The sequence below is a fragment of the Agelaius phoeniceus genome, chromosome 16, assembly GCF_051311805.1.
Source record: "Agelaius phoeniceus isolate bAgePho1 chromosome 16, bAgePho1.hap1, whole genome shotgun sequence".
NCBI lineage: Eukaryota > Metazoa > Chordata > Aves > Passeriformes > Icteridae > Agelaius > Agelaius phoeniceus.
Genome location: NC_135280.1, coordinates 563,308 through 591,164, shown reverse-complemented (window position 1 = coordinate 591,164; position 27,857 = coordinate 563,308). Strand labels below are relative to the sequence as shown.

Sequence of the window (27,857 nt, the reverse complement as noted above, 5' to 3'; positions counted from 1 at the left end):
TTCTCACGGTTACTGTGCAGCGGGTGAGGGGAGGAGCTCAGGGCTTGTGCTGAGCTCACAGCCACACGAGCGCTTCCACAGCAGCCACACGAGCCCCTCCACCCCAGCAGCCTCACGTGGGCTGCCCTCGGCCGCCCGGAGCCGCTTCCTGCCCGGCACAGGGACGGAGCCATGGCTGGCAGCGGGCAGCTGGAGCGCTGGCTCAGTGAGTGGGGCTGGGGCTGGGGGCCAGGCTGGCTCTGCTGCCTCCTCCAGCCTGGGTGGGCACTGCAGCAGCTTCACCTCCCTGGGGAAGGGGCTGCTGTCCCATGGAACCCTGGTAGAATGATGTGGGTGCTGGCTTGCTGTATCTGGCTTCTTCCCCATCTCTCCTGCCCCCAAAGCTGGCTCAGTGACAGACTGGGGAGTGGTAGAGCCAAAAAAGACTTTTTTTTCCTGAATTTAGCTGTGCTAATGTGTAAACTGCCCGAGTTCCAGCACAGGTTTTGTAGTGGTCCTGGGAGAGCTGCCTGTAAATGGTTTTTAAGTTTCTCCTGCTAAAAGCAACATCTGCTGTTGTCAGGCTGTGATTGACTTCAAGTGTGTGCTTGGGACTATATTTTTAGGCAGACTTTAGTAACAGCTGTTTCCTGCTCGTCCTGGATCTGCCCTTTCTGCTACAGAAAGCTCTGGAGCAGCGGCACCAGCGAGGTCTGAGCTGCTTCCTGCTCTGGGCTCACACTGAGCCTGGAGTTTACTTCTTCCTCCCTTGTTTTTCTCCCTCTGTAAGATGAGGCCACTGACCCGAGTGTCTCCGAGGAAAACTGGGAATGCATCCAGCGGTTCTGCGAGCAGGTGAACGCTGACACGGAGGGGTAAGGCAGACACAGAGCTCTTTGTGCTCACCCGGGCTGTGTCTGGCTCTGAGCTCCCCTTGTGGATCTGCAGGAGCAGGGGCTGGGGCTGTGGTGTGGGGAGCTGAGGGGGCTCGCTGGGTTCTGCCCCTCCTGGGAGCAGAAATGAGTTGGAAATGCGAGTTGGAAATAGGTGTGTGCCAGTGTGGTGGAGGGTGATGTCAGGGAATGGGCTCTGGCGTCAATGCTGGAGCCCACGGGGCAGCAGGTCCTGCTGGCCATGCCCTTAGGAGCCTGGCCAAGGATTCCTGCTGTGGGGTTCTGCAGGGGAGCCCCAAGGCAGCTCAGCCTCAGCTTTTCCTTCCAGAGGGGTGGAGAACCTCTGCTGAGGTTTCCTCACCTTCCAGCTGACAGTCTGGGCTCTGTGGGAATAGCAGGGACTAATTAAGCTAATAAGCAGTCAAACCTTAGTGATCATTTCTGTGTTTGGAGCAGACCGAGTTCAGAGCTCTGGCCTGGCACCCAGCACAGGCTGCCCTGGCTGTCACTGGGGCTCCTGCAGCTGCAGAGCCAGCTCTGGTGGGGCCTGCCCAGGGACACTCCCGGCCTGTGCCTCTGCTCCCTCCCAAAGGGCAGCCCCTGGGCAGGGCTGGGAGGCAGCGCTGGGGTCACCAGCTCACCCCGTGTGTGTGCAGTGTCCCTGCCAGCGCTGTGCCTGGGGAAGGGGGTCTGTCCTGCTGTGAGCCCAGCAGCATTTGCTTTTCCTGGGAACTCGTGCATGGTCTGACTTGCTTTGCTCTTCCCCAGCCCGTGGTTTGCTCTGAGGCTGCTGGCACACAAAATCCAGTCCCCTCAGGAGGGAGAAGCTCTGCATGCCCTCACAGTGAGTACTTCCATCCACACACAAAGCAGTCACTGGGAAAGAGTTGGCAGGTGGAAAGCAGAGCAGACAGGATAGCTCTCAGATGTCCATGTCTTTCTCTCTCTTGGATGCCTCTCCATTTAACTTTCCCTTGCACAAGGAATACAGGAACCAGGGCACAGTGGAGGCAGTGACTGCTTCTGTTGCTCCCCACGCTGCTCTGCTGAGGTGTTTTGTTGGTCTGCAGCTCTGGCTGTGTGAGCTGTGTCCCACCACTGAGGCAATAGCTCAAAAGTTGTTACTGATGGGTAGAACAGAGCAGGTGGCCTTAAATGTGCTGCCTAGGAAAGCTGGATGAAGGAATAAAACATATTCTTGCTGCCTGGCTTTCTCAGTTTCTTGTGTTGGTGACTGCAGTGGCAGAAAGTTCTTAGATTTAGTAATATAATGACAAAATTTTTGAAAGCTCCCCAAGCCTTGTGTTTTCAGTTCCTGTTGGTAACATTTTGTTTTCTGCAGGTGCTGGAGACTTGTGTGAACAACTGTGGTGACAGATTTCACAGTGAAATGGCAAAATTCAGGTTTCTGAACGAGCTGATTAAAGTGCTTTCCCCAAAGGTAGGTGATGGTGGTTACAGGGTGTTTGGGATAAGGAATGCACTCTGCTTTATTGGAGGCAGTGGGATCTTCTGGCCGTGCTCCTCTTCCTGGGGGTGGGCTGGGCCTGCCTGAGATGCCCTCTGAGCATCACACCATCAATTTCCCTTTCTGGTGGCTCCTGCACACATTTACCACTGGGGCACGTTTCATTTTCCATTGCATCAGCCCGAGGGCAGAGCTGCAAAAAGCTGATTTCAAAGAAATGCTCAACTCAAGAACAAAACTCCTTGTCTCAGTCTCAGGCTTGATAACAGAATTTCAGTGAGGCCGCAGACTCTGAAGCACATATCACTGAAGACAATTCTGTTTACTGCTCTGAGAGGACAGCTATCATTTAATCAGTTTGAAATGCCTGGCCTTGGGGAGGTTTGTGTTTTTATAGTTAAAGGAGTGGTCATAGGCAATAATGAGAGAAATTGGAGAAAGCACCCAGATGCTGATAAGAGACAATAATGTTTGTTTCTGGTTTTGTTCGGTTTTCCTGTGTCAGGAGCTGGCTGAGGCCGGTGCTATGACTGTATTGCAGCAGTTAAGGGGAGTGTTTAAAGTCAAGCACAGAATGTTTTCACTAAAATAACCTGCTTTGGGTTTTGGAGTCAATAACTGATCAGAGAAGTTCAAAGTGGTTTAATTTTGACTGTTGTAGAATATATGTGCGATTCTCATACACTCCATAGCAGTTGTTGTGTTTCCTAACCCCAGGATACACATTGTCAGCACTGTGAATAAACTCACAGGAATCCATTTTATCCTTGGTGTCTGCACAAAAATACCTTGGGGCTGGGTCCCTGTGCCAGATCTGGCACCAATTCTTTGTGTTTGAGCTTTTTGTCTTTCTTTACTGTCTTGTTTTCAGTACTATGGAATTTGGTCTTCAGAAAAAGTCAAGTCAAGGGTCACAGAAGTGATATTCAGTTGGACAGTCTGGTTTCCTCAGGAAGTCAAAATTCAGGATGCTTATCAGATGCTGAAGAAACAAGGTTCAGTTCTGTTATTTCAGTTTCCTTTTTAGCCTCCCGAGCCCCTGGTTTCCCCACAGATATCTGCCCCCCTCAGCTTGTGACTCAGCTTTTTCCTAACATGCTGTGTGGAAGGAAAAGGGCCAAAGGTCCGAGGCTGGCTGGGTTCTGAAGGATGCATGGAACTGTTTAAAGGGATTTTCCAAAGAACAGCCTTCCTGAGCCAGTCTGGAGGCCCCTGCTCACACTGTGGGCAGGGAAAAAGCACAGGACAGGCTCAGAAGTGATCTTTGCCCTGGAATATCTCCCAGGGTTATGAGAGATGAGTTCAGAGGGATCCCAGGATGGATTTTTCCATCCACTCCATTATATTTAGTAGTCCTCCGTGGTATTTTAATCTGGAAATCTGTGCAAAACCTCAGGCACTGTTGAGCATCGAGGTTTCAGCAGCTTGGGCATCGCTGAACAACTACTGTTACCTGTTCCAGGGATTGTAAAAGAAGATCCCAAACTGCCAGAAGACAAAATTTTACCTCCTCCTTCTCCAAGACCTCAGAATTCTATTTTTGACACAGATGAAGAGAAGTCCAAGGTAAACCTCAGAGTCTTCATGCCCCACCCTCTGTTTTGTCCTGATGAGAAAAGAGGCTCAGTAATATTTTGGGAGCTTCTGCTGTTTCAGACAATCTCAGAATAATGCTGATCCCTCCTGCAGTGCAACAGCTAGAGAACTCTCTGAAACTTTGTCAGAAATATTGCCTTAGAAAAAAGTGAAACTTTTTTACAGAAGAACATCAGTTTCCATGAAATCTCCCCAAGGAGGGAGGGCTTCTCCAGGTCTTACAGAATTCTGCAGAGGCAGAGTCCCTAATGCTGACCAGCCAGGGTATGCGGGAGCGGTGTAACCTGGACTGGGCTATGGGACAGGACCTGGCGTGTCTCCGGGATGATGGGGCTGCTCTGCTGTGGCTGCCATGTGTGCACCGTGCCCGGGGGCTGCTGCTGCTGCTCTCACTGCTGCCCCACCCGTGTCCCCACAGCTCCTGGCCAGGCTCCTGAGGAGCCGCCACCCCGAGGACCTGCGGGCCGCCAACCGCCTGATCCAGAGCGCCGTCAAGGAGGTGGGAGCTCCCCGAGGGGCCTCTCTAGAACCTGGGAGCCTGGGAGGGACCCTGGCCATTCCATGGGACAGGAAACCTCTGTCCTGCAGCCCCAGAGAAGGGACCATGTTCAGGCCTTCCAAATTATTCTGAGGTTACAGCATGGGATCGTTTTGGTTTGTTTCCCTAAAATGTGCCATTGCCAGGAAAGGGAATTTGTGAATGTGCATAGAGCAGGGCACTTCCCTGTCAGTGGGACCTTGGCAGCAGTACAGCAGTAGTGGTTGGAAATTTCCACAAATAAACTCAGTTCCCAGATGGAAAGAAGTCACTGCTGTACAGAACTGCCTCTTTCCTGCATGCAGTGTGTGTGCATGTCTGGCCTGTTTACATGTTCCATCTGAAGGAGCATCCCACTTCTCTGCTCACAGAGGAGGTTTGGTTTAACAAAGCCCCGTGGTTGTTCCGAGTGTGTCGTTCTGTGTGGCAGAAGCCACCAACTCCCAGCTCAAATTCTGAAGCCACACTCGTGCCTGTGGTGAGATGTATTCCATATTCCACAGCACACAGCCAGGGTGCCCTGATGGGGCAGCTGGGGGGTTGTTCTCACCTGTGCTGCTTTGTGCCTTCTCTACCTGCAATAAAATATTAATAGGTGTGACCCTGAGTGCTCCAGCCAAGTCACAATCTAGCTTTTTTTCATTTTTTGTCACAGGAACAAGAAAAGTCAGCTCAGGTGTCCCGAAGAGTGAACACCATCAATGAGGTTTCTGAGAATGTCAAACGTATGGATGAGTTCCTGGAGAGCTACAGGAGAGGTGAATTATCCCCAGCTGACCAGGAGAGCCTGCAGGTGAATGCTCCTTTTCCTCCCTCTCCTAGAGGGAGCATCCCTTGCAGGGGGTGGCACAGACAGAGGTGTGGGGTGTGGGTGCTCAGCAGTGCAATGTCTCCCCCCAGGCTCTGTTCAGGGGTGTGGGTGCTCAGCAGTGCAATCTCTCCCCAGGCTCTGTTCAGGGGTGTGGGTGCTCAGCAGTGCAATGTCAGTGCAATGTCTCCCCAGGCTCTGTTCAGGGGTGTGGGTGCTCAGCAGTGCAATGCCAGTGCAATGTCTCCCCCAGGCTCTGTTTGGGGGTGCACAGACAGGTGTGGGGTGTGGGTGTTCAGCAGTGCAGTGTCTCCCCCAGGCTCTGTTCAGGGGTGTGGGTGCTCAGCAGTGCAGTGTCTCCCCAGGCTCTGTTCAGGGGTGTGGGTGTTCAGCAGTGCAGTGTCTCCCCCAGGCTCTGTTCAGGGGTGTGGGTGCTCAGCAGTGCAGTGTCTCCCCAGGCTCTGTTCAGGGGTGTGGGTGTTCAGCAGTGCAGTGTCTCCCCCCAGGCTCTGTTCAGGGGTGTGGGTGCTCAGCAGTGCAATGTCAGTGCCATGTCTCCCCCCAGGCTCTGTTTGGGGGTGCACAGACAGGTGTGGGGTGTGGGTGTTCAGCAGTGCCATGTCTCCCCCAGGCTCTGTTCAGGGGTGTGGGTGCAATGTCTCCCCAGGCTCTGCTCCAGCGCTGCGAGAGGCTCCGGCCGCTGCTCTTCCGCCTGGCCAGCGAGGCAGTGCCTGACGAGGAGGCTCTGGGTAAGAGCCAGCACTGTCCTTGTGCTCCTTGGCGCTGGCACAGGGCTGTGCCCTGCCCTGGGAGGGGAATGCTGGCTGCTTGGCACCCTGTGGGCAAAGCTCCCCACTCTCACCGTGAAACCATGCCCAGGGAAGCGCCATGTGGTCTCCTCCTGCTCATCTCTGAGGAAGCTGTTAATTTTTACTTGGAGCCCGGGGTTAAACAGGGAATCTGATTCTTCAGATGAGGTGGTTTTCTGAGGTTTTTTTGAGTTCTGATGTTCAGAGAACTGAAAAGAAAGTGCAGAAGAGATGGCAGGAATTAGAAATGCTTTAGAGATGGGATAAGATTTCAAAGGGATATGGATAAATGAGAGAGAGGCCTGGAATCAGCAGCTGTGTGTGCAAAACGGAATGAAAGGTGAGTGAGGAGCTGAGGGCAGCCTGCTCTGCTGGCCCTTGCTCCTGAGCTGCACTGTCCCTTCCTCAGGAGCATTTTGGGGGTGCTGTGGAACTGACCTGACCCTTCCCTGGAAGATGAGTCTTTTGTGTCTGCTCTGGTTTCCCAGCTGAGGTCCTGCAGGCCAATGACAAGCTCTCATGGGCTCTGGGGCAGTACAGGCAGGTTGTGGCCAGCCAGGAGGACGGGGATGGAGCAGGTTCAGCTGCCAGCTCTGCCCGTGCACCAGGTGAGAAGCCTCCACAGCAGCTCTGCCCTGCATGCCAGGTGGGAGCAGGGGTTGGGAGGGAAGTGCTCCTCAGAGAACAAACCTGGACAAAGTGCTGTAACACACGAAAAATATTCTGTAACCATCATTTTCTCTTGCCTGTAGTTGACAGAAAATAGTCCCCAAGCTCTTCAGCTTTGGGGCACAGCTGTGCCATGGCTGTGCCGTCCCTCCCCGGGCTCCTGGCTAACTGTGCCTGTGTTCCCCAGCGTGCCCAGCAGCCCCGCGGCGCACGAGGAGCTACACCCTGATCGACTTCTCCGAGCTGGAGGCCACGGCCCTGACCCCCCCTGAGCCCCCTGCAGACACAGGCTCAGCCCCCCGACACGGCAGCACCACCTCCAGCTGCCTGCTCGAGGAGCAGCTGCACTCCTTAGGTCTGTAGGTGCACTTCAGTGCCACCCTCCTTACTGGGGTTTGTGCTCTTCAGTCAAGAGGGGACAGCTTTGGCTTCAGAGTCAGTCCCAAGAGAAAGTGGAGCCTTCCAGATGGAAGTTTTCAGGGCTGCAGTGTCTCCTTTAGACAGCAAAGGAAGCACCTGTGGAAAGCCCTGTTTTCTGTAAATTATCTGTGGCATTTGGTGTCTTTCTTAGGTCTCAGCAACTCCCCTGTCACACAGGAACCACCCCCTGATTTTGGCCTAGCAGAGGTGAGTGATGCTCAGATACTCTGCTGTCCATAAGATATAAAGGACAAAAATCAGAGATGATTCCTGCTCTGCCTTTCCCTGGCAGCCCTTCCAGTGTAGCACTCTATTCTGAAGGGAAACTGGAATCCTTGTGCTCTCACTCAGTCTCTCAGGTGCAGTTTGTAACACAATGACTCATATATATTTCTGCTTTAGGTAGTGGTATTTGATAAACAGTTATTTTCAGTGCAACAGGTTTATTGTTGCTGATATTATACAGCATGAACCTGAAGAGCCTTATTTTCCAGCCTGCTGTACACAATGGCTTTGGGGAAGGTGTAAGTGCTGTTCAAAGCCTGGCACCACAGCAGGGCTGGGAAGACAGCTGTGCAGGGAAGAGTGAATTCCAGAGCCTGGAGGAACAGCTCTCTCCACCATCCAGGACCAAGGCATTCTCTTTGTAAGTAAACTCTTCATAATAGAGTCAGATTTTGGGGCTGAGGATTTCTTTTACAGCAGGGAGATTTAGGAAAACCTTTCAGCTACCTCTGGTTAGTGATGGCAGGTGATCCATGCACATATTGGCTCTTTCCTGCAGTTATGCACTGGTTAATTGCAGTTAACTGCACACCAGGACCTTCCAAGGGTCAGAAATTTGGGGAGACAAATCCCATTGATTGATAACAAGGTGATGTTCAGCTAAAAGAACAAAAACTTTATGGTCAGGTCTTTTTATAAAAACCTGTCACTCAAAAAGCACTTTCCTCAGCCTTTTCCAGACTGTGACAAGGGAGTTCCCAGACAGTCAGTGGAAGCTTGGAACCATTCACAAATCAAATTAATCTCCACAGATCTTCAGAGCAGGAGACTATTACAGTATGCTTATACAGTCTGCCATATTACAAGAAACTTTACTGAAGATTTTCAGCTTCCCGTGATGTCTTTGAGCAGGAATTTACTTTGATCTGCCTGACTAGGGCTCCAGAGAAGCTGTGCTCAGGGATGGCAGACTTCCAAAGCCCTAAACCTAAGTTTTACTGTAGTAACAGAACCAAAATCTGCCTTAATGAATTTTGAAACAGCAAGATCTTCCATAGATGATAGTGTTTTTGAATTCCTCAGGGACTCAGAGTGTAAGTCTGTAGTTTCTTTATACCTAAAGGGGATGAGGGATTGGGAATAGAGACAGACACAGCAGAAGACAGTACATTCCCTGTAGTATCCCCACTTAATACAAGCTTTCTGCATGCTTTTCTTTCCAGGGATTTATCACCAATGAAATTGCCCTTTCCACATCTTTCAAATAACTCAGTGGCAGATCCTCCATTCAGCCCAGGCTATGATCTGAAGCCTGCTGCCTCTGTGCACCCAGCTTCCAATGATGCTTCTCTAGAAAACCTTTTTGTGCCTTTAATTTCAGTTACTCCGAGTAAGTGCAATTCTGTGCCCCAGCTCTGCTTACTAGAGCTCTTCCATGAGTTTTGCAGGACAGGAAGCCAAAGTAGCTTCATGCTGTGTGGGTTGCTGGAGACCAGAAATGATTGTTCTGTGATGGGCTTAATGTACCTGAGAATTTGAGCAGGTGCTAGGGATCATAGCATGAGAATGTCCTTGTCCTCCCTACTCATTGCTCTGGAGTTTTCTGCCCTGGCTGATCTTTGTAATGTGCTTCTAAACCCTCTCCTCCACACCTTCAGTCAAGCTTAGAACAGTTGTTCCACTAAAAGTCCTAAAAGACACTTTTGAGTGGGAGTTGCCCCACTTCCTAAAGCAAGAAGCTTTTCATTCCACCTCTGCTTTTTGGTTTCACACTGTATGGCCCAGCTCTGCAGCTCAACCCAGAGCATTTCCTGGGAATGTCACCCTGGGGTCTCAGCCTGGGGCCACAGAGCCTTGGCTCTCACTGCTGCTGGAAGAGGACAGGTGCACAGACATCCTGATCTGCCTTCAGTCTCAAATGAAGCCCTTAGCAGATTTTGGAAGGGCAGGATGGTGACAGTCAGGTGTGAAGTGCATGGTAAGGAGCCCAGTCTTGTGTGCACTCAGAAATGCACTTTACTTTTCCCACCATATCTCTGTTGGATCCACACCTGACTTCTCTCAAGGACTGGTGAAGCCTGAGCTGCTAAATCCCAAAGGCAGAGATTCCTGTCTCTGCCTTGGAGGCAGATGTAAATCAGGGGCTGTGTGCCACTTGGTCTGTGAGTTTGCCAAAGGAAGTAAAAGTTTGTCTGCATTTTCTTTTTGCTATTCCTTATCCCATCTTTCCTGTTCGCCCTCAAATGGGAGAGGAATCCAGGCTTTGATTCTGGTTCTCAATTTGTCTCTGGCAGGCACCATCTCTCCACTCACTGTGTATGACAGGAATGGTTTCAAGGTCATGCTCCACTTCTCCAGAGACCCAGCTCCTGGGCACCCAGACGTGCTGGTGATGGTTCTGTCCATGCTGAGCACCTCAGCACACCCCATTAAGGACATAGTGTTCCAGGCTGCAGTCCCAAAGGTGAGAAACCTGGGACAAAGTAGCAGAGAGGCTCAGAAATGTCCTGAGAGGAAGGTTCACCATTTCTTGCTGAGCATTTGCCTTGCTCATGGGAAATTGTGTGGCTCCCGGGCTCTGCACGGAGGTCCTGTTGTACAGTGGTGCCTGTTTCACTGTGTGTGTCCATGGGCAGAACTGGCTGTTTGGGAATATCTGCCTTTAGTTGCAGGCTGTGCTTTTCACTGAATGAAGAGTCTAGCTGATGTATCTTTGACCAGCCCCATGGCTCAGTGAGGCTCACAGCCCTTCCCCAGCATGGACTAAAAAGCGTTTCTTTTGTTTTCTCTTTCAGACCATGCAGATAAAATTACAACCAGCCTCTGGTTCTGAGCTGCCAGCCTTCAGCCCTCTCCTGGCGCCCGCAGTGCTGTCCCAGGTGCTGCTGCTCTCCAACCCACACAAGGTGCTGCTGCTGGGCACTGGGCACCCCCTGGCTGTGTGTGTGAAAAATGGGGACACTCCTAATCATGGGGAGGTGTAGTGGAGAGACAGAGCAGCCTGAACTGTGCTGGGAAGATGATTTTTTGCTCAAACAGCTTTCCAGAGCTACAGTCTGAAGGACTGTGTGGGCAGTTGCTGCAGGGACCTGCACAGTTCTGGAGGATCTGAACACAGACACAGCTGCAGGCACTCATGGTGCAGGTGTTGGCAGCTGATGGAACACAGGGACACCCAAGGCACAAGTGCTGGGTGGCAGATCTTTTGCACTGGTGGATAGTTATGAGACCCAAGATCAGTGTAAGGAACTCTGTCTCTGAGTAGGCTGGGCAGGCCTGGATTGCCAACATGCCCATGGCTGGAATGCACAGTTATGTTGCTCTTCCAGTTGCTCTTGTCTATCTTAGGGTTACCTGTCCAGGTTAGGATAGGTATATCCTTAGGTTACCCTATCCAGGGTCTCCTTCTGTGCAGAGCTTCTGCAAGGCTGGTGTTTCCCCTGTCAGAGGTGGCTCACTGCAGCGAGGCCACGAGGGGTGAAGGCGTCTGGGAGTTTATAATCATGGTGTGCCCCTCTCCTCCCTTCTCTCGCAGGATCCCCTCCGCCTGAGGTACAGGCTGGCGTTCACGCAGGGCCTGCAGCCCGTCTGCGAGGTGGGAGAGGTGACTGGCTTCCCAGAAGCAGAGCTCTGGGGCAGGAGCTGAAGTCCAGCCGGCTTGGACACTGCCGTGTGGCCTTAGCCCAGACGGAGAGTGACTGGGGAGCAGCAATGCCCCGTGAGGGCACGTTTTGGGGATCTGCCGCTCCTTCCTGCTCGTTGTGCCCGCAGGAGGAGGAGTGTGGGCTGGCGGCTTCTGCCGCAGCCGGTCGCTGTAGCTGAGCCTGCTCCACAGGAGCCGGCTGGAGAGCGCCTCCGTGCTCCTGCCACGCACACCTTCCTGCAGCTTCTGGGCCACCTCCCCTTTACTTGTGAATTAAAAAACAAACACAGTGAATCACACCAGCATGCAGCCCCCGTGCCAGCCTGTTCCAGGGACACAGGGACACCCCGGCCCGGGTTCCCCGGAGCCGGGGGCGGTGGGCCCGGTACCGGCAGCGCTGCGAGGGAGCAGAGCCGGGCACAGGGCCGGGGGACGCGACTGGGCCCTGCCGGGGCCGCCGGAGCGATCGGCCTGGGCACGGCCAGCGGGGCTGGGCTCGCGGCCGGACACAGCCCCGGGCCCGCCCCGAGCACCGCCCCGGGCCCGCCCCAGGACCGCCCCGCGTTTCCGGGTGCGCGGCGGGGCCGGGCCGCAGCCGCCGGGGCTGTCCCCGGCTGTCCCCCCGGCTGTCCCCCCGGTGTCCCGGCTGTCCCCCGGTGCCCCGCGATGGATTTCTCGCGGTTCCTGTCGGACGAGTTCGAGGTGAAGGGCTGGGTGAACGCGGCGTTCCGCGCCGTGCAGCAGGAGGCCCCGGGCAAGGTGGACGCGCACGCCGCCACGCTGGTGATGAAGCTGCAGCTCTTCATCCAGGAGGTCAACAACGCCGTGGAAGGTGCGGGCAGGGCTCGGGCTGGGCTCGGCGGGCCCCGTTCCGCTCCTGCGGGTCCCCACCCCTGCATCCTCCCGGGGCACTCGGGCAGAGCTGTGCCGGCCGCCGCAGGCCGCGGTGGCGATCCCGGCCTCGCCCGGACCGAGGATCCTCGCACCCGTCTCGGGTCTCGCAGCTGTTCACCAACACACCTGCGTTAAATGCTGGGAAACGGCAGCTGCTGCCAGCGCTGCGCTAGATGGGATAACAGCGTAAATGTCTTCTCCAAAAGGGTTGCCCAGCCCTGGCACTGGCTGCCCAGGGCAGTGTTGGAGTCCCTGGAAGGTTAAAAAGCCGTGTGCATGTGGCACTTGGGGACATGAGTTAGTGGTGGTCTTGGCAGTGCTGGGGCAACGGGACTGGACTATTGGGAACAGTTGGACTTGATGGTCTCAGAGGGCTTTTTTAAACCCAAATGATGCCATGATAAAATACATATTTCAAGTTTAAAGATACAGCTGGAGATTTGTTGTTTGATGTTTTGCTTTGTTTTTTAGCATTAGGTTTTTTCAAGTGCTAAAGATTAGATAAGATTATTGAAAAACTACCTGTTCCTGCAAGGGCTGCCACCCCTCCACACTGGCTGCTCTGTGTTCCTGCAGAAACAAGCCATCAGGCTCTCCAGAACATGCCCAGAGTCCTCCGGGAAGTGGAAGTCTTGAAACAGGAGGCAACGTTCCTGAAGGAGCAGATGATCCTTGTTAAAGAGGATATAAAGAAGTTTGAAGAGGACACAGCTCAGTCCATGCAGGTCAGTTCTTAGTGCTTGTCTGCAGCTTGTGAAATTCTAAAAGTTACGGAGTTGCTCATGTGAAATAATCTTGTGAACTTCAATTGGCAAAATCACTTCTTTGAACATCAGTAATGGTGAGGTGGGTGTGACACAGAGCTGTGCAGTCTGCATGTCCTGAGGAATAGCTGCTCAGGTGTCTGTTCAGAGCTGCTGGTACCTGCCTGGGGACTCTGGTTTCTGCCTGGGGTGCAGAGCATTTTCAGGCCAAATGGATACTAAAAGAACAAGACCAGAATTCAAACTAACCTGTTATTTGACTTTGAAAGATGATTTTACATCTCTCTAGCTCCTTCAAACCATTCTATCTTCTTGTAGTAATATAATCATTTCACACCTTTTTGTTTTTAAAATTTAAGCAGAAGATAACTCCCAAGCACCTGAGAGCCATTTTTTTATCCAGGGGGAACATGGTGTTGTTTTTTCCTCAGGTGCTGGTAGAGATTGACCGGGTGAAGTCCAGGATGCAGCTGGCTGCCGAGTCGCTTCAGGAAGCAGACAAATGGAGCACACTAAGTGCAGATATTGAAGAGACTCTTAAAACACAGGTAAACACTGAATTATTTGGTATTTGTGCCTCCAGCTTTTCAGGGAGCTGTGTTTAGCAGTCTGGTTTTGAGGCGGCTGTGAAGCATGTCCTTGATGCTGATGCTGTCGGAGGTTGCCCTGGTAACAGGCTGCCTTTCCTGCTGGCAGGACGTGTCCCTGATCTCAGCCAAGCTGACGAGCATGCAGAGCAGCCTGGCCATGCTGGTGGACACGCCGGATTACTCGGAGAAGTGTGTGCACCTGGAGGCGCTGAAGAACCGCCTGGAGGCCATGGCCAGCCCCCAGATTGTGGCTGCTTTTAACTCCCAGTCTGTAGGTCAGTAGCTCCTGCTGGCATTTACTCTCAGCACTGAGATTGTTGTCTTTAAAACAGTTTGGGTGGAGAGTTGGTGTCCTGAAGGCTCCTGGCACTGGCTCCTGAGCTTCTCCTGGTGGAGCAGGTGCCCTGGAATGTTTTGGGCTCTGCAGCTGCCTGCAGGCCAGTGCTGCTTTGATTTTCCTGTGGTTTGGGGTACCTGTGGCCACTGCAGGAAACAAGAAGGTTACAGGATTTTATGGGCCACGTGGATGTACTGCTCAAATAAGCAGAAGGGCCTTGGCTTTCTGTTGTCATGGTGTTATTGGTGTAATCAGGAAGGAAATTTGTTTGGAAGCGTTCTGACTTCCTACTACTTTGTAAAAGCAGCTTTGCAAATTCTCCTTAGAAAATTGGTCTTTTTGGACACTTCTTTGTGCTGTTCTTTCCCTGTGCTGCTGTCAGTGCTTCTGAAAAGTCATTGTTCTGGTTGTTGACACTCATCTCTGTTTAAGATGTCAGTCGTTCTGGTTGTTGACACTCATCTCTGTGCACCTCAAGGTCCTGCAGGGATCTGGGGCTATGGGGTACAAACCAGACTTTTGAGGAACCTGTGTTTCTAAGCTGTGTGCAGGAGCAGCTGTGCCATGAGTCAGTCTGAGGCACAGGTGTCATTTTGAGGACAGGTGAAAGCAAAGCTGAGGCCTTTGTCAGGTATGCTGTAGGTTTGTAAGTGCTGGCTTGTTTTTATAAGATAATTATTTCCTTCTAGGAAATGATCTGGCTTTAATATTGGATGTGTTAGCACAATGTGCTGGTTAGGAAGTTAAATTCATTCCTTGTCTGCTGTCTGATCTTTTTTGAGGGTGGGTTTCAGGCAGTTCTGCTCCTGTTTGAGAAGATAAGCAAATGTAGATTGTCTCTTTCTGTGTAGACCATTGTGCCTGCTCCCTTAGGAGTTTTTGCTCAGACTGATGTCTCCCCTCAGCTTTGAAGCTGATCCTGATGCCTGTTACTTTGTTTTGTTTAGATCAGGCAAAAATGTTTGTTAAAGTCTTCACTGAAATCGACCGGATGCCCCAGCTCCTTGCTTATTATTACAAGTGTCACAAGGTAAGTGTTCTGGGAACACTTTATCGTGGGGGAATAGCAGTGACTTCTTGCTGGGCTCTGACTGCAGAGGGAGCTGCTGCCCCACGGATCTCGGCTGTGCTGTGCTGGGGATGGCACCTGTTCTCTCTGAATTTCCTTCTGTGCCTTCTCTTGCTGGCTCTGACCAGCCTGGGTTACTCCCCGTGTTGCAGGAGTAATTCTCCATTCGGGGCCTTGTCCCTTCCTGCAGCACACACAGGCTGTGTGTGTTCTGCTTGATTTCTCTGTGCCTCATGGTTTTGCTTTGCTTTGCTGTGGATGTGGCCATGTCAGCAGTAACTTTATTACTGCAACTTGCCAGCTGCTGACTTCTGTAAACTCTTTTCAGGTAAGATTAAAAGTTGGAATTCCAGACAGTTCTGTAGCCATAACCTGAGCTTCAAATTTCTCACATGACTGTGACTTTTGAGGATTAAGTTCAAGGCTGGGGCTTGCCAAGTATTTCAACTATTATGTGGGGGTATCAGTTGCAATCTCATTTTATGAGTAAAATACCAATGTTAATTAAATCTTTGAATCACTAAGAAGCTGAAAGTCTTTTCCTGCTGTGGTGCTGAATTATATGTTATACTGAAAGGGGAGAGGGGCACAAGGGGGAGCCTCATGTTTTGGCAGAAGTGCTGTGCATGGGGAGTGCTGGGTTTGGCAAACAAAAGCAGGACCTGTGGCCTGTTGGTTTTCTTCTCAGGTGGTTCTGTTCCCCATCAGGTGCAGCTGGTGGCCGTGTGGCAGGAGCTTTGCCAGAGTGACTTGAGCTTGGATCGCCAGCTGACCGAGCTGTACGACACCCTCCTGGGCACCTGGCACACCCAGCTCCAGTGGGCAGCACAGGTGCAGTGCCAGGCTCTGCTGCTGGGGTGGGACAGGGCTGGGCACCCTCTGCATTCCCACACAGCCTTGAGGAGCTCCTGGCTGCTCACCCTGAGTTACACTCTGGGCCTGCCTGCTGCAGGTTGGGATTTGCAGCCCTCTTACTGCTCCTGGTCCACCCTTGCAGACAGGATTTGAGCTCTGCTGTTCCACCAGCAGCAAGGTTGCCGTGTTATTGACATTAAAGCTGCTCTATCACTTTCATCTGTATCTTAAGTTAAAACTAATTTGTTGGTGTTGTAAATGTCTTCTGTTGCAAGACATTTGAAATGCCTGAATTGCTTTATCACTTGGCCTGGAGGAAGCCCTCAAGGTCATGCTGGACTGATGCATGTTGCTCTAAGATATCTGGGGGCTTCTGCTGTCACCCCTTGGAGTCTGTGTGCTTGTTTTCCCTGCCAAGAATAATGTAGGATCAAAAAAAGTTTTTGTCCTTTGGTGAAATGAAGAAATAAGTTCATATTGTTGAAGAGTTTTTCATCCATGAAGGGTAAGAGATTCTTATCTTCATGTGACAAAGCCAGTGTCAGTGCAAGGCCTGTGCTGCAGAGGAGCCCAGTGTTTCCTTAAATGTATTTTTTCTGCCTAATGATTCGATGTGACTTACAGGTCAGATGTCAGGTTACATTTTAGCAGATACTCTTTGAACTGGGGATTGTGAGAAACGGGGCACAGCTCATGTCACTCAATCTCCTGTGTTGCTTCTGCTTTCTGAAAAACTCTGGGACCTTTCTGGTGGTAAACCCAGCTTTCAAAGCAAATGAGCAGAATAGCTGATGAAAAAGTCACAATGAAGGCTGTAAAAAGTTTTATGCTAGTGGAGTGGCTGATTCTCAGCTGATTACAGACTTTCTAGCCTTTCCACTACTGACTTCTGCCTATCTGACCAGTAATTTGGCTGATATAGTCCTATTTCTTCATATTTTACTGATTCATGTTGTTTCCCAACACACCTGTGTAAACTTGAGTGCTCTGTTTCAAATGCTCTCTTCTGCCAGGTGTTTTTAGAATCACCGTAGTGCCTGTGTTCTGAATTCAGGTTTTGACCCGTGCCTGTATTCTAGTTTCTTGGTGGCTGTACTCCATGTACTGCCCTAGGCTTGCAGTCAGGCCTGTCAGTGTGTAGGTCAGCATGGCCCTTGCAGCCTGAGCTGACACCTCTGGGCTCTTGCCCCTTGTGGGGTGTTCCAGGTTTGGCAGCTGCCTGCTGCTCTCTCTGCTGTGTGTCCTTTCAGGTAATGTGCTTTTGCCAGTAGCTGTTCTGCTGCCACAGGTTTTCAAGAACCCGCATGAAGTCGTGACTGTGCTGTTGATTCAAACCCTGGGAGCTCTGGTGCCTTCCATCCCCGTGTGTCTCAGCACTGCCATGGAGAGGACGGGCCAGGACACCAAGCTGGCCCAGCTGCTGGAGCTCCACGATGCCACCGTCCACTTTGCCAAGGGGCTGGAGGTAGCCATGCTGCCAAACCTCAGTAAGGCTCTGGCTCTGCCTTCTGCCATTCTGTGCTGTCCCCTTTGTGAAGTCCCATTGTGGGATTTTGTTTAGTTTTAGGTGGAGGGGGGGATTATCTCTCTTAAGCAGTGCCCAGTTCCACGGCACTTGCACCTTTGTGGTTGTGTGTGTATCTTACACCTGAGCTGTTGACACAACACTGAGTTTCCTGAAGTTGCCCTGTCCTGAGCTGGCTCTGCAGGGTAAATAGCATTTAGCATTCTCCTTTACAAGATTTACTGTTTCTTCTGTCTCCCAGACAAGGAAATGTCTCCAGGGAGGCAGCGAGACCCATTGTGAGAGATGACAAGGCAGAAAAGTTGAGGAGTTTCCTGGAGTTATCACATCTCACTAAACAAGAGAAAACCTGCTTGAAGGCTGCATCCATTGGATGCTTGTATTTGTTTTTGTAGTTTTTCTGATGCTGCTGGCTTAGGGTTTAATCAGGTGACAATGCCCAGTGTTTTTTCTGAGCTGTTGGTAGGGTTTTTTTTCCAGCAGCATCTTCAGTGTTTGTTTCCAAATCTGTGGTTTCCCCTCCCTGGGACATTTGTCCTTTTGGTCATGATTGCTGAGTGATTCCTGCAAACCACACAGCAGTGAGGTGCTGTTTGCACAAGTTTACGCCTGACTGGAGCCGTTGGCTATTTATAGACCCTTATGAATTTGGTGGGGCTGCTTCAAGGACTGGCTGTGGGAAAATCCAAAATTAAGGCTAAGGGAGCATTTCTGATGCTGTGCTTCCTGTGTTTGGTTCCTCATAACATTGTCTTGAGCTGTTTAAACCCAGATTCTTTCTTGATCCTGTAAATTATGATTGCTGGGCAATGTCAGGGAGTGTGACTGTGTCTGTTGTCAGGCTAGTTGCATACACATCAGTCATTTTCTTATTTAATTTGTGGTTCATTATAGAAATTAGTAAAAAGGACTTGGAAAAATAATGCCAGATTGTAGAAGATGATGGAATAGGAAGACTACTGTTGTCTGAGTGTGTTTAAATAAACACCCAAGACCTCTATTTCTGTCTCTTTTAGTGTGGGGTAGGACATTTGAGAAAAGAAATATCTCAAGAATGGAAAGGCCAGGTGACTCAGCTGAGGAGACTCAAACCAGTTCCTGCGTGTGTGTGTGTGTGAGGGGAGGGCTCAGCTGTGATTCACAGGATAATTCAGTTTGGAAGGGACCTGGGGAGATGATCTGGTCCAGTCTCCTGTTGCAGGCAGGATCTGCTGTGAGGTCAGACTGTGCTTGGGATACTGTTCAGTCTGGTCTCTAAAGTGTCCCAGCACAGAGGCAGTGCTGGCTGTGGACAGACTGCTCCATTGCTTTCCTGTCCTCAGGGTGTGAAAGTCTTTTCTGATGGCCAGGATTCAAAGTAAATTTGGTCTGCTGCAGGTTGGAGTTTGGCAGAGCTTTGTGAGAGCAGCTGGTGTCCAGTTCTGATTTGGGCAATAATCATTCAGCCCTGCTTTGTGTTTGGGCTGGCAGCTCCCTGCTCAGGCATGGCACGGAGAGGCTGAGTTTGTGCTTCATGTTCAGCTCTGGGTGATGAGCACTGGCACAGTAGTGCTGAATGAATTGAATTAGTGTCAATTATTTTAAGTGTGAACTAGGCTTTCTGATAAATGAGGATTGCCCCTGTTTGACGCCGTGGGAGTAATGTGTTTCACTTCTCAGATGGTTTCAATTCTTCTGCTGTAGGTTGGAATGTTTGATAGATTTTTGTCACCCAGGCTGTTTTGGGTCAGTGAGTGCTAATTTTCTTGAGACACTTGTTGAGGTAGAACATCTTGGTTTTAGGAAGCAGGTAGAGATAATAATCTTGTTTCTAAAAAAATAAAAAACCCCAATCTGTGTAGTTGAGATTGAAGCTGTTGGGCAGCATTCCAAGCCTGTGCAGGCAGCATGCTTTAGTAGCTTGAAATGAGACTTTTAGTAGCATATTCATCTCTTTGTAGACTAAACATGTGATTCTTTGTAGAGGAGCAGAACCTGGTGAAAGTGATGGAGCTCGTGGAAGTGGTGTATGCTCCCTACAAGCCCTATCAGCTTGAGTATGGAGACCTGGAAGAAGAGAATCTCCTCATCCAGATCAGTGCAGTGCCCTTGGTAATTTGTACCAGCCTTTGCTGTCCTGGGAGAGGCTGAAGCTTCCCCTAAACACTGGGGTCCTTGTCACAGTTACTGCTGTCTTTGCCCCTCTCCTTTTTGGTTATATTTCCTTTCATTTGCAGAAGATTCTGCTGTTGCAGAGCTGTTTTTCCTTGAGGGCCTGGGGAGCGCAGGGTTTGGCAGCCTGGCTGTTGCTACAGTCCGTGGGCAGGAGGGTGGGAGCCCCAGCGTGGTTCTGCCTTGGGAGTTTCACAGGGAAGGAGGATACCAGAGAGCACTGTGTTACACAAGGTGTGTTTTCTCTATTGCCTGGAAGGACAGCCAGGCTCAGCTTTGTTGTTCTTGTCGTTTTTTAGGAGCATTGGGAGGTGATTGATTGTGTGCAGGAGCTGAGCCACTCTGTCAGCAAACTGTTCACGCTGGCGGCCGGAGCCATCGACAGCTGCCTCAAGCTCACGGACGGCCTGGGGGTGTGTGGGCTGCTCAAGGCCCTCAAGGCCCTCTTCTCCAAGTAAGCTGCCTTTAGCTACTGCTCCATTCATCCTTTAGCTACTGCTCCATTCATCCTGAGCTTGCAGTTTGTGGCCAAGGACTTGGTAGTTTATGGAAAATGGCTGAGAGCAGAAAGTGTCTCTGACTGTACCATGAGTCATCAATATCCCCCTTGCTGCTTCATTTGAGCACAGGCTGTTTTCTAGAGGAAAAATGGAAGATTTTTATGGCTAAATCAAAGGCTTGCCAGCTGTTTCCAATTCTAGATGGGGAGAGTTTTCATTTTTAATAAATACTTTTGAAGGAGAAAAAGTTTCCCAAAACAAAATAAGGCAAATTAGGCTGATGAAAGTAGATCTCAGCGGGGAAATAAGTCTGGAGGTTGAACTTGTTCATCTTGGAGGTCTTCTCCAACCATATTGATTCTGTGAATACACAGTTACTGGGACAAGTGACCTCACATTCAGGATCTGCCTGTAAGTCTGAGATACCCCACAGAATGAGGTTCACTCTTAGTTCTTGTTTTAAAGTATCACTTTCCTATTTCGATACTGATTTACTCCTTATTCCTTCACGATGCTTAAAGAGCTGCTCACAAGGTATGAATCAGGTATTGCTGCCCTTTGGGAAGGGGAAAGAGGAAAGCACAAGTCTCTGATCTCATCTTCTTTATAGGCTATTAGAGAGCAATGTACCTGCCTCCGGCTTATGGGCATTATTAAAAAGAAAATGGGGGTGGGTGGAAAACAAAATGTTCTTCTCTTTATCCGTGTTCTCATCTGGGGAGTAGCTGAGAAAACAAATTCATGAGATTGTTGTCACCATGTTCCTGGAGTAAGAGCCAAGTGATGTTGGAGTAGCAGGAGCTGTATAAAGTTTTCCTGGTCTTTCCTAGGAGATGGCCAATGTAGTGGTAACTAAAATATCTTACTCCTTCCTTCTCACGGGCAGGGAGAGCTCCTGGTAATCCATAGGCAGCAAAACTGAGGCAGCCACACAGCATCTTTTGTGCTCCTTGTCTTCTGGTCTGGGCTGGAGTGGGCTGTGGCCGATCAGTTCTTCACTTCCACCTGTTTGGAGTGGAGCCAGAGTGTCTCTTCTGTACTCCTTTTAGTGTTTCTGGCTCTTTTCTGGTTCTTTCTGGGCCTTGCAGAGGACTGACTGAACAGATCACAGGACCTGTCTTTGTGCTGCTCTCCAGCCTGTTCCCTTATGCTGGTGCTTCTCCCTGCTGCTTTTCTCACTGCAGGTACACATCTGACTTCACGAACACACTGCAGTCCATACGAAAGAAATGTAAACTGGACGATGTCCTGGCAGATTCCCCGTTCCAGGAGGACTGGACTGCCTTCCAAAACTCTGTCCGGTAAAGGGTGTGGGTTTGTTTGTCTGGCTCAGGGCTGATTTTTGTATCAGAGCTGAAAGGGAACTACTCGGGGTCAGTTTACACAAGTTCTCGGTGCAGAACACAGGGCTGAGCTCGCTGTGCTGCTGGGAGCACCAGTGTCAGTCATGGGTTTCAGGTTGCTCCTGGCACAGGGAGGGCTGTGGGGCTCCCCACCCTGCCTGGAGCAAGGCTGATCTCATGTCACTTATAATATTAGCAGCTCTTAGAATTCTTCCCAGTGACACTGAACTGGCCTTCCCACAATGACAAGAAGTAGCATATGGATGAGGCCATTGGGCAAAAAAATTCAGTGTTATCAAATGGATGCAGAGTTAACCACCAGACTGACTCTTGACTGGTGTGTGGGCTGTGGTTTGGTTATGGCTTTTCATAATTACTTGACATGGGGCTGAGATGGATCTCTGAGGGGGGTCTGCCTCAAATCTCACAGTGTGTTTTTGTCTTGTTCTTTCCCAGGATAATTTCTATTTGTGGTGAACTCCTTCATCAGTGTGGAGACTTTGAGCAGCAGCTGGCCAACAGGTGGGCACTGGTGACCTTAATTCAGAGCTGCCAATGTAGAAACCAAGTTGAAAGAAAACAAACTCCAAGGTGCTTTGGTTGCAGAGACCATGGAGGGAAAGGCACCACTGATTCCCCTTCCCCATGCTTTGACATGTCAGAGATGGGGCATAGACTGTTCTGCCCAGTCATGTTCCTGAGGCAGTCCCAAGAATCTTTTCCTTGGATTCCTGGCTGGGCACCACTGGGCTGCCAGATGGGGGTGAGGGAGGAATTTTCCACCAGATCAAGTTGGCAAGATCCTTGTGACATGGGGCGTGAATCACGTGCTGCAATGTGTGGGTGTGCCTTACCTGATGGGTTCCCTGTAACCTGAGGAGTGTAGGCACAGGCAGCACGTGGGTTTTGCTGCTCCTTGTTGTAAGCAGTGCACTGCCCAGGCTGTGGTTCCTTGAAGTGCTCGGTGTGACTGGAGAAGAGCCCAGCCTGCAGTGCTCAGTGGGGCCCCTCTGCCCTCCCAGAACACAAACCCCCCTGTTCTCCCAGCATTCTGCAGCTGGTGAGCTGCACACTGGATGAGAGGACTGGCTGCAGGTCTCTGTCAGTGATTGCTCTCCCTGGAAGTCGCTCAAGGGTGGTGCTGGTCCCTGGGCCAGCATGAGGACAGGACTGCTGAGTCCAGAGGATTCTGCTGGTAACTTTGTGTACTTGTTTTCAGGATTTTGTCAACTGCTGGGAAGTATCTCTCAGACTCCTACAGCCCTTGCAGTTTTTCTGGCTTGCAGGACACCAGTTCTGCAGAAAAGAAGAGCTCCATAAAAAATCCCTGGCAGGAATACAATTATCTCTCAAAGGAGAATCCATCCGAGTATGCCAGCCTTATGGAAACACTTTACACTCTGAAGGTAGCCCTGGTGCCTGGAGAGCCTGCCTCTATTACAGTGTGTTCTTGTGCCCATATTGGGTAGATGACACCTGGATTCCCCCTCCAGTCTAGTGACTTTTCATGCTGGGCTGCAGCCTTTCCATGGGCTGTGTTCTGCAGAGACACTGATAACACAGAGGGATGAAATGTCCAAACCCAGGGAGTCTGGACTCATTCCATCTCTCCCCAGATCCTGGCTCTGTTTTGTGAACAAGCCCTTATCAGCTCAGGTGAGGGAGATTTTATCACACTGAGCATTGGGAAGGTTGTGTTGGAGCCATCTCAAATTCTGGAGCCCACACACCACCTTCTGAGGCTTTCTCTGCCACTTAGGCTCTGCTGCCCCGTCCAGTCTGAGACAGAATTCTGCAGGATCATTCATGCATGGATCTGTGAACAGGGTAGAATGGCTTTAGTTATCTTCTCATGGATCTAAGTTCTGTTTGCCACCATTGGTCACATGGAGTAGTGAATTCAAGGTTATGAGTTTATTTCCTCAAAATGTTTTGATTTCTTCTTTTGTGGTTCCACCTTCAGTGTCATGTGTCTGACTTCAAACCTTGACTGAACTGTCCAGTTCCACAGGTCCTCTTCAGGTAGAACTTAATTCCATGGAGGGTATCAGTTGTGCCCCTTGAGTAAAAGGCAGTTTTGCCACCTTCTCTGTAAGTTTCTCAATGACCAGCATGTGTCAGAGCCTGAGGAGGCTGGAATGTGATGCTGATTGCTTGTCCTGCAGTTCAGGGAGCAGTGGGAGTTGGAATAGGTCATTCCCAAAGAAACGGGCTGTGCCATCACAGAGGAAAGCTCTGGTGCACTGAGCTGATAAAAGCCCTGTATGTTAGCACAGCCCTGTGTGGCACTGCAGGCTGGTGTGTGTGACTGTTTCTCTGTGTGTGTCAGGAGAAGGGCACCAGTAACCTCACGCTGCTGGCGCCATCGCGAGCGGCGCTGGCGCGCCTGAACCAACTGTCGCACCAGCTGGCCTTCGACTCGGTGTTCCTGCGCATCAAACAGCAGCTGCTGCTGCTCCCCAGGATGGAGGTGGGCACGGGGCTGGGCCCAGGGCAGGGCTGCCTGGGGATCCCTTGGGTCAGGGTTGCTGGGGGGATCCCTTGGGTCAGTGTTGCTGGGGATCCCTTGGGTCAGTGTTGCTGGGGATCCCTTGGGTCAGTGTTCCTGGGGATCCCTTGGGTCTATTGCTGGGCTGTCCCTTGGGTCAGTGTTGCTGGGTGTCCCTTGGGTCAGTGTTGCTGGGGGTCCCTTGGGTCAGTGTTCCTGGGTGTCCCTTGGGTCAGTGTTGCTGGGGATCCCTTGGGTCAGTGTTGCTGGGGATCCCTTGGGTCAGTGTTGCTGGTGTTCCCTTGGGTCTATTGCTGGGGGTCCCTTGGGTCAGTGTTGCTGGGTGTCCCTTGGGTCAGTGTTGCTGGGGATCCCTTGGGTCAGTGTTGCTGGGGATCCCTTGGGTCAGTGTTGCTGGGGGGGTCCCTTGGGTCAGTGTTGCTGGGTGTCCCTTGGGTCAGTGTTGCTGGGCTGTCCCTTGGGTCAGTGTTGCTGGGTGTCCCTTGGGTCAGTGTTGCTGGGGGGGATCCCTTGGGTCAGTGTTGCTGGGCTGTCCCTTGGGTCAGTGTTCCTGGGGATCCCTTGGGTCTATTGCTGGGTGTCCCTTGGGTCAGTGTTGCTGGGGATCCCTTGGGTCAGTGTTGCTGGGGATCCCTTGGGTCAGTGTTGCTGGGGATCCCTTGGGTCAGTGTTGTTGGGGGGGTCCCTTGGGTCAGTGTTGCTGGGGGTCCCTTGGGTCAGTGTTGCTGGGGATCCCTTGGGTCAGTGTTGCTGGGGATCCCTTGGGTCAGTGTTGCTGGGCTGTCTCCTGCTCAGAATGGTTCTCCCTGGTGCTGCAGGCAGTGGAACAGTTTCCCTTCCTTCACCCACAGCCTTTGCAGCACAGGTGTTTGAAGGCTCCGCTGTTTGTTTGAGGTGTTGCTTTTCTGACCCATGTGAGCATGTTTCCCACAGGGATTTGGGCAGAAAAAGAGTGGGTGTTTTGGGCCTGAGGGATAACGTGGTGAGCAGTTTTCCCACCATCTGTGTTCTGCTTCCTAGAATCCCTTGGGTAGTCACAGTTCATGTTGTTGGGTCACCCCTTTCTAAAATGCTGACAGGCTTCGTGCTCTGGGAGGTCATTGATTCATCCTGCACGTCCTGCCTTACAGGGCTGGAGTTCTGGTGGCCTTGGTGAGACCCTGACAGATGACCTGCCAAACTTCAGCCTGACCCCTCTGGAATATATCAGCAATGTAAGAGAACTCATCTGTCTTTGTGCTCTAGAAAACAAATTGCTGGGAACACTCCAGAGAGCAAAGATTTGCTTGGAGTAGCAGTTCTCGGTACAGGTCTTTCTTACCATGAGTGTTTCAGTGGCTGCTTCTCTGACCTTGTGAAAAACTGTTTCTTGTACCAAGTGTAATGATGCACGAGAGCCAATTTGTAGGTGAGTGAGTGGCTGTCAGGCTCAGCTCTCTGCTTTCAGGTGTATTTACTGCAGGTGACCTTTTCTGTGTAAAGGACTTGCCTTGCATTTGTTCAGTGACTCAGCTTTTGGTGTTTTTATTCTAGATTGGGCAATACATTATGTCTCTTCCTCTGCACCTTGAGCCATTTGTCACTCAAGAGGATTCTGCTTTGGAACTGGCATTACATGCTGGAAAACTGCCATACCCCCCAGAGCAAGGTAGGGTGAGACCAAAGGCTTGGGTGTCTGGGGAAAGCTTTCCCATCCTGGCATCACATGGGTGGGATGTGGTACACTGACAAAACCATTGGAGATTCTGTCCTATCACACTGTTTCTTCCAAGAATCTTTGGTAAAACCCAGGAGGAGCCTCTATAATGAGTAAAGCTTGTTTTTGTTTCATTCAAACTGGAAGCTTTGGTTTGGTCTGTGTGAGTTTGATGTTCATTAAAATGGAGGTTTGGGGTCTGAAGAGTTCTGTTGGGTTGTGGCTCCTGTTCCTGCTGCAGGGGACTGGCCCTGCCTGCTGTGTCACTAATCCTGCTGCAGGTAACAGCAGTAGCCACCTAATGCCTTTCCCTGCAGGCTGGCAGTGTACCTGGTGTGCTGGCCTTAGTGTCTTTATGGTGTTATTATTTCCACAGATAGTGAAGAAAGCATAGAGCTTGGTATTTACAGTCTTTCTGGAACCTTCCACAAATACACTCTTTGGTTCAGGCTTTTGCATTACTATTATGTCACCTTGAAGCATTTACATGTTGTAATGCCTTGATAATTTTCAAAACACTAATGAACACAGACTGCCTTCAGGGCTGGAAAAAACCTCTTGTGAATCCTTGTCTGTGGTTTGCAAACTGCTCCTGGAAGAGGATCCTGTAGGAGGTGCCAGGCAGGGCCCTGTCCCAGCTGCTCACCCATCAGCCCTTTGGAAGTGACTTACCTGGAGGGTAATGCAGGGAGTACACCACATGTCAGTGGTGTGCAGCACAGGGAGAGTACATGACTGCTTAGATTACCCCAGGACCAGCTGATAAACTCTGACTACCTGGGTGTCCTGTGGAGGGAGCAGTTCAGATGTTGTTAACCAGTTATTAATTAGCTGTTCAGATGTTGTTAACCAGCTGTTCCTTAGCTGTTCAGATGTTGTTAACCAGTTGTTCATTAGCTGTTCAGATGTTGTTAACCAGTTATTAATTAGCTGTTCAGATGTTGTTAACCAGCTGTTCATTAGCTGTTCAGATGTTGTTAACCAGCTGTTCCTTAGCTGTTCAGATGTTGTTAACCAGTTGTTCATTAGCTGTTCAGATGTTGTTAACCAGTTGTTAATTAGGTTAATTAGCAGTTCAGATGTTGTTAACCAGCTGTTCATTAGCAGTTCAGATGCTGTTAACCAGTGGTTAATTAGCAGTTCAGATGTTGTTAACCAGCTGTTCGTTAGCTGTTCAGATGTTGTTAACCAGTTGTTAATTAGGTTCGTTAGCTGTTCAGATGCTGTTAACCAGTTAGGGCTGTGTGCTGTGCAAGCGCAGGGGCTCAGGAGTGCTGCCTAACAGGACTGTGTGTGCAGGAGATGAGCTGCCCGAGCTGGACAACGTGGCTGATTACTGGCTGGGCTCCATCGCCAGGGCCACCATGCAGACCTACTGCGAGGTCATCCTGCAGATCCCACAGCTCACACCTCACTCCACCAAGCAGCTGGCCACGGACATTGGTGAGCTCCTGGGCACAGCTCACGTATGTGCTGCTGCTCTGTCCCCACGCAGGGCTCCTGCCTGGGTGGGAGCTCTGTGTGACAGGATTCCCTCTGTCACCAACAACCAGGATAGCTTTCATTTCACAGTGTCTATCGCAAGTTAAATACCAATTTTTCCTTAATTTTGCAGATTATCTCATAAACGTGATGGATGCCCTGGGCCTGCAGCCCTCACGGGCGCTGCAGAACATTGTGACCCTGCTGAAGGCCAAGCCAGAGGAGTTTCGCCAGGCTGCCAAGAGCCTGCCCCGCCGGATGGCCGCTGGCATTGCAGCCATGAGGGGCCTGGAGGCTTAGCTGTGCCCCCCTGCCCCTGGCATTGCAGCCATGAGGGGCCTGGAGGCTTAGCTATGCCCCCCTGCCCCTGGCATCGCAGCCATGAGGGGCCTGGAGGCTTAGCTGTGCCCCCCTGCCCCTGGCATTGCAGCCATGAGGGGCCTGGAGGCTTAGCTGTGCCCTCCCTGCCCCTGGCATCGCAGCCATGAGGGGCCTGGAGGCTTAGCTGTGCCCCCCTGCCCCTGGCATCGCGGCCATGAGGGGCCTGGGGTGCCAGCTGTGCCCTCCCTGCCCCTGGCATCGCAGCCATGAGGGGCCTGGGGTGCCAGCTGTGCCCTCCTGCCCCTGGCATCGCAGCCATGAGGGGCCTGGAGGCTTAGCTGTGCCCTCCTGCCCCTGGCATCGCAGCCATGAGGGGCCTGGGTGCCAGCTGTGCCCTCCCTGCCCCTGGCATCGCAGCCATGAGGGGCCTGGAGGCTTAGCTGTGCCCCCCTGCCCCTGGCATTGCAGCCATGAGGGGCCTGGGTGCCAGCTGTGCCCTCCTGCCCCTGGCATTGCAGCCATGAGGGGCCTGGGGTGCCAGCTGTGCCCCCCTGCCCCTGGCATTGCAGCCATGAGGGGCCTGGAGGCTTAGCTGTGCCCCCCTGCCCCTGGCATTGCAGCCATGAGGGGCCTGGGTGCCAGCTGTGCCCCCCTGCCCCTGGCATCGCAGCCATGAGGGGCCTGGAGGCTTAGCTGTGCCCTCCTGCCCCTGGCATTGCAGCCATGAGGGGCCTGGAGGCTTAGCTGTGTCCTCCCTGCCCCTGGCATTGCAG

The 27,857-nt window shown here is 51.5% G+C and overlaps 2 protein-coding genes across 4 annotated transcripts; both read left to right on the top strand.

Moving 5' to 3' along the window:
* The first annotated feature begins 82 nt into the window (after nt 1–82).
* On the top strand, nt 83–11,880 carry GGA2 (golgi associated, gamma adaptin ear containing, ARF binding protein 2). Its single transcript, XM_054643688.2, has 17 exons — nt 83–205; nt 770–854; nt 1,641–1,716; nt 2,215–2,313; nt 3,212–3,335; nt 3,803–3,906; nt 4,355–4,435; nt 5,130–5,267; nt 5,950–6,031; nt 6,580–6,699; nt 6,948–7,115; nt 7,332–7,387; nt 7,675–7,826; nt 8,629–8,795; nt 9,700–9,869; nt 10,201–10,311; nt 10,941–11,880. The coding sequence occupies exons 1-17, from the start codon at nt 172–174 to the stop codon at nt 11,049–11,051; spliced, it is 1,878 nt and encodes a 625-aa protein (XP_054499663.2). The 5' UTR covers nt 83–171; the 3' UTR covers nt 11,052–11,880.
* COG7 (component of oligomeric golgi complex 7) lies at nt 11,587–27,857 on the top strand. 3 transcript variants are annotated; one of them, XM_054643429.2, is made up of 17 exons: nt 11,587–11,880; nt 12,519–12,667; nt 13,138–13,254; nt 13,403–13,571; nt 14,581–14,663; nt 15,411–15,533; nt 16,846–17,044; nt 19,046–19,173; nt 19,533–19,687; nt 20,918–21,034; nt 21,533–21,598; nt 22,296–22,482; nt 23,406–23,546; nt 24,716–24,799; nt 25,119–25,233; nt 26,581–26,724; nt 26,897–27,857. In XM_054643429.2, the coding sequence occupies exons 1-17, from the start codon at nt 11,715–11,717 to the stop codon at nt 27,061–27,063; spliced, it is 2,310 nt and encodes a 769-aa protein (XP_054499404.2). In that variant the 5' UTR covers nt 11,587–11,714; the 3' UTR covers nt 27,064–27,857. The 3 variants fall into 3 exon arrangements, with proteins under 3 accessions (XP_054499404.2, XP_054499406.2, XP_054499407.2); XM_054643431.2 differs by having other exon boundaries at nt 26,567–26,724; nt 26,897–27,052; XM_054643432.2 differs by having other exon boundaries at nt 11,617–11,880; nt 12,414–12,667.